The following is a 6,000-nucleotide window of genomic DNA, read 5'->3' on the forward strand; positions in this document are numbered from 1 at the left end:
CTTTCATGTCTCATTTCTTGTTTCTTTTCGAAGATAAATGGAAGTGATGTGAATGCCAAAAATCATTTTTCTTCCTATGATGTCTACAAAGACAAGTTCATGAATAACGTGAAAATTATTAAGGGAAAAAAAACTGAGACTAATGAAAATAGGATACAAATTGTTCGAATGCTGTACAAAACATGACATACATTGCGATTTACATGCAATGAATACCATGGGAAATATACTCCATTTTTGTGAAACTGAATTGACATCTAAATGCTGGAACATATCATAATAATTCAGAACTAAATTTCTTCACTCATCCAGCAACTATACCATCATCTTCATTTTGGAATCTGAAACTGGGAGTATAAAAGTATAGCCAAATACTATCTATGATTCTGCTGTTCTATGCTTTCCATCTCCTTCACATTGTCTACTATATGTTGGATCTTTCTCGACAAGTTATCGTTATGCTCCTCAATGTATTCAAATATTACTTCTAGATGCCTTTTATATGTTGCACATCGCTTTTTCTCAATTGCAAGCTGTTGAGACAGTTCGCGTATCTTATCATGTTCATTCTGCAACACAGGGATGGCAAAAGTTGGAGTTAAAGAATAATACAATGTATGCCTGTTGAATGCCATTTACAATTACAATATAGGAGACTGGAAAAAAACCAGTCATATAATTGAGCTATCTAATAACACCCTCTACATGGTGCTTCATGTTAGTCAAGGGAAGTATGCATTGTTTTATGATTTAAAAGCTCTGTTTACTATGAAAAAATGGTTAGAATATAACTAATATTTATTAACAAGAAAAATCAAGTGTGTCATCACGAGCTTAGCACAACGGTTAAGGTATTCCAACTTCCTCTAGGGGGTTCAAGTTTCAAATCCCTCCACTTCCTATTATGCGATATTCTATGAGCCAAAAGCTTAAGCTAAAACAAAGAAACCAAAGCCAAGGATCTCAAATGGGAAGTGGATTCCGAGCAAGGAAGTTGGTTACATCAACCAAGCTCTATCCTCCTCTTGAGTATCACTATTCAAAAGCTCAGTTTCTAGCCATTTTAAACGCACTAGCAAAAATCCCACAGATTAGAATGCACATATGGCATAACACAAGCTAAAGAACTAGTCAGACATAAGATAAGATCAAGAGTGTAATCTTTATGGCAAGACATGCAACAGATATAAGACAACAAATTTTATATATTTTCTTAACTACTACTACTATTATTATTATGATTATTATTAGTTTGATATGAAACAACAGAAATATGGAGTTGATCACAAAAAGGAGGACAAAAACAGTCTGGGGCAGGGGGATGCGGTCCCTCCCAAAGAAAAACTAGTGAAGCACCGCCTTCCAATCCTGAAGGATTAAACCAAGTCTATGGTTACCAAAAATAAAACCTCGTTATCTAAGGCACGGTTATGAAGAAAAGGTGGAAGAACCAACTATGGCCACCACCATTTTCTTTATTAAAAAACTATATGTTCAAATTGAAAGAAAGATGTACAAATCAGCTTCAACAGGGAAGAGACGACATGAACCATACTTTTAGTATATTAATGAGAAATGTGCAACCTAATTGATAATGCTAAGGTCATCATAATAGTTATTACATTAACATAAAAGTTTGCAGAGGAACCACATTCGAATAGAAAATCGTAACCACTTCAAGTTTACTCTTTGACTAGAAAATATCATTCAATCAGAGAAGTAATAGTTATAGCTTTTACATTTTTCAACTCAAGCACCTGAGAAGTCAACTTCAACCTAAATGCCTAGAACTTTTTTTATTTTTTGGGTGATGAAATCCAAAGAGACATTCTAAAATACACATGATGCCAAACCCCACCTGTATATCCCCCATCCCCGCCAAAATCTTCACAAGCTTCCCAATCCCTAAATTTTCAATTCCAACTGTGTGGCAAAGATAAAATTCAATAATAGAGATACTAGGTGTCTCCTTGAGAAATGGACCGTGGCCACTAGCTTACTAAATCTTCTACTTCCAAGAAATTGACAAGCGTTTAAGCATTTCCCTTTATCTCCCAGCATTTCCTTAGATAATATACAAACATAGGATTAAAAAATTCACATGCTTTTCCACCAAATGCACAAATTGGAGGCTCAAGAAGCAATGATTAAAGAGGGAAATAGTTTAAACGTTCTAGAGTAAAATTATCTCCACTATCCACACGAAAACTGGATCATTTTTGAGGATATTGACCTCCAAAGCACCAATGGTTCATTCCCTGAAGGCTTCTTTTCGGAAATATAGTTAGAAAAGTGCAGAACATCATTCCTGGGGATTTATAGAATCCCTGAGTCTTTCTAGATAAGGAACAAGGCTTCTATACAACTCTCACTTCTACTACTTTTCTTTCTCTTGATGTAAATCACGCTCCCGTTATTGTAACTTTAGTTTAACTAATCTTATGGCCAATTGGAGAATTTCTTTTTGTAATCCACGATAGGACCCTCTCTTTGGAGTTTCATCCCATCAATGAAATTTTTGTTTACTATTAAAAAAAAAAATCATCCCTGGGGGATTTATAGAAACTCTGATGGGCCTTAAAAACTATATTTAGGCAGCTTTTTCTTGGTGTCAAATTCATATATCATTTCTCTTATTGTGATTATGATGTCTCTTCAATTCTGTTGATTGGGGAGATTTTTGTAGACCTAATCATCTTTGAGAGTTTCTGTCTCCTTTCTATCATCTTTTCATGAGAGTTTCTGATTACCATTAAAACCTTAACATAGTCAAATCATGATTCATGACTCTAGTTACTCGCAGGCTTGCAACAGATAACTAAACGCCAAACCAGAAAATAATTCCCCTGAAGCTTCCAAATTTAGATTGTGAAATCTTGAGAAGGTCCAAGGAGACTTGAGCAGGCCAGAATAGGGAACAACAAGTCCACTCAACCGCGTCACTAAGTTCTACATTTTTAATAAGAAGTTCTAGATATTTGATAGGAATTAGGATAACAATGATAAAAAGCACAACATTTTTTTTTTTTTTTTTTTTAAAAAGGAAACCGTGCCATTGATCTATCATCCATACAAGAGGCGCTATGTGATTTTCGTTCATTATGGTAGACCAATTTCTGGAACTAAGAGTCCTGCCTCTCCGAATTCTATTTAATGAAATACTTCAAATCTTATAAAATGCGACACACTAAGTTTTTCTTTATCTGTGTCGACACCTCTATGGAGGATGGGGGAGTTGAAGATGGAGGATAGAGGATGTCTGGTAACTATACCTGCCTCAGGTAAAGTAACAATGATAAACAAAATACTGGTTTCAAATAGCTGCATTGACCATTTTACTTCTATTTTCACTTAACAATTACTGAAGAAAGCTTAAATAGTAAATAGCCAGATGATTACGATCAGAACATGTGCCACCGTGTCAAGAAATGAATATGCATTGCAAACGTTGGTATATGGAAGAAGAACTTACCGGATATTGGTCATATATGCAATCTCTTCGACCTTTCCCAGGTGATAAAGGATGAGTATGCTCTTTTACAAATTTAGTGACAACCCATTTACCAGAATTTACTTTTCTCACCAAAATCATTGCCCTGCAACCTACCCTCGTCTCTGCCCTCTGCCTCACAATCTTTTCCCGCTTATCCGGCATTCTATACCCTTCCTTGTTGCAAACTAGTGCACGACCAATAGCTGTCCCATCACGTCTTGATCGGGAGAGCTTGCTAACACGAATTACAAATCCCACGCGTGTAGCATAAGAATTATAAAATGCATGAGCTGCTGCCTCATTTTCAAATTCCTGACCAACATACGGTTCATCTGCTTGAACTACAGGCAATCCAGGAACTGAATCCAAAATTGCATTCCTTCCAGATGAATCTTGTATTATTTTCTCATCCTGGTCCTGATCGAAAATCCTTTCAATAGAACTTACACCTGTTTCATTTTCATCAAGAGGTTTACTATCCTCCACCAGAGTCGAGTTTCCCACCACCTCACTATCACCATCAACCCCAAACTCCACTACAATCAACAATCAAAACCATTTTCAGAAAATGCCATAACCAAATTGAAAATAAAAGAACCAATGAAGACTGATCTTGCAAGAAACAAAAAAGTTACCAAAAAAAAAAACATGTATACAAGCATATTCTGTTCACTCGGGGGTGAGAAGCTAGACATGACACAAGTTAATACGGTAACTAAGACAGTATATGCCCTGTCTAAATGGTTAAACCAAGAAAATATCTCTACTTGATTGATTGATGAGTTTATTCCTCCAATAAATGCCAACAAACTATAAATCCTTAAAAAGTTCAATGCAATCTCCATAAACAAAAGTAACTCAAAAAGGGAAAGCAACAGGACCCAGGTCACCAAATCCAGAAGCGATTCAAATAATTTAAAAAAAAAAAAGAAAAAGAAAAAGAAAAGAAAATTCTCAAACGTCCATAACATTCATTCAATTCCCATCCACGTTTTTCAGCAAAGAGACAATCATTAATTTCAAGAAACAAATTACAAACACATATTCCTTCCATTTAAACAACATCCCTAATTTTTTCCCCCAATCTTCCAAACAAAGAAAGCACACAAAACGGCAACAAAATTTCACGATTACCCACCAAAAAAAAGAAACTCACTCCCAAATCCCATAAACCATCAATCAAACCAAAAAGACCCAAAATCAAAACGAAGACAAAAATGTCGATTGCAAATACAAAAACCCGGTGGAGTTCACAAACGGGAGTTAAAAGTTAATTAATTAATCACTCTAAGATAACAAAACAGAGACTTACTGAAAAGGAAATCAGGAGGGTATTTGATCGAAGTGGCAGAGAGAGAGAAGGAGAGAGGGATTCGAAACGGAGAGGAGGAGGGGAAGAGACGGTGGTGGCCGTGGTCGGGTTCAGGATGTAAAGATGGGGGTTCGGCTTTGAACGACGTGTCATTAGCTGATTGGGTCGGTTTCAAACCAAAAAGTCAACGTTCGGGAATGGACCTATCATATTATGACACGTTATCCGCTTTGGTGGACCTCTTTCGTGGAGTTACTGTTTGGATTTTTCAAGTGGTTTAGTTTCGTTTAGGCCGCGGTTCGGTCCATTCTAATCTTTCAATACACCTAACCAACTCTCTTTCTCTTTCTATTTTTTTTTTTTTTAAATATCACTAGTTTGTAATTACGTACGTTGTTGTGTTATGTGAGGCTTAAATTGAGAATTGAATTATAAGTTTAGATGTAGTTTGATAATTATTTGACCCCATTCGGTAATCTTGTTTTTGTTTTTTAAAATTAAGCATATGAACACTATTAAACTCTCAAATTTCTTCCATCAATGGCTTAAAAAATCAATTCAAATGTTGAGAACTATAAAAAAAAAAAAAAAGTAAAAAGTTGCTTTTGTTTTTAGAATTTGGCTAAGAATTCAACTCTTATCCTCAAGAAATGTGGACGAAAGCAATAAATCAAATGGTTACCAAACAGGGACTTGGATTTTTGTTTTCATTTTTTTAAAATTAAGCTTATTTCATCCACATTATTATAAGCTAAGCAAACTCTCTATGGTTGTTTTATTCATTCCTTTTATTAGTTCAATGAGCGTTCAATGAGGGACAATTCAGGTCCATTCTCTTGCTTCGGTGTTAGTGGAGCACCAATATCCGGAGGAAGAAATTTGGAAATGGTGTTCATTGGCTTAATTTTTAAAAACAAAAAATAAAATGGATACCAGATAAGCTTTAATAATACAATTTTCATTTATAAATAGGAGAGTTTGAAAAAAAAATAGAAATTCATATGAATGAACGTGATGAATAAAAATGAATAAAAAATTAATCATAAAAAAAATATAAAAATGAAGATTTTAAAATCAAATATAAATTTAAGGAGAAAATCTTTTGAATTGGTTAATATGATGGTTGATAAAATTAAAAAATTGATTTGAAAATTAAAAAAATAAATCTAGAAGTGATTAAAAACAATAGTAATTA

General features: G+C 34.5%; 1 protein-coding gene across 2 annotated transcripts; it reads right to left on the minus strand.

Annotated features, from left to right (window-relative positions):
• Positions 1 to 118: 118 nt before the first annotated feature.
• LOC120068706 (protein FAR1-RELATED SEQUENCE 6-like) lies at positions 119 to 5,090 on the minus strand. Of its 2 annotated transcripts, none has more exons than XM_090310446.1 (3): positions 4,806 to 5,090; positions 3,473 to 4,029; positions 119 to 569 (listed from the first exon to the last, which is right to left on the minus strand). In XM_090310446.1, coding segments are annotated over exons 1-3 (753 nt in total). In that variant the 5' UTR covers positions 4,807 to 5,090; the 3' UTR covers positions 119 to 374. The 2 variants fall into 2 exon arrangements, with proteins under 2 accessions (XP_090166572.1, XP_038876355.1); XM_039020427.2 differs by lacking the exon at positions 4,806 to 5,090 and adding an exon at positions 4,632 to 4,789.
• Positions 5,091 to 6,000: the final 910 nt, after the last annotated feature.

Source organism: Benincasa hispida, chromosome 1, assembly GCF_027475165.1.
Source record: "Benincasa hispida cultivar pf3 chromosome 1, pf3_genome.v1.1, whole genome shotgun sequence".
In the NCBI taxonomy this organism is placed as follows: domain Eukaryota; kingdom Viridiplantae; phylum Streptophyta; class Magnoliopsida; order Cucurbitales; family Cucurbitaceae; genus Benincasa; species Benincasa hispida.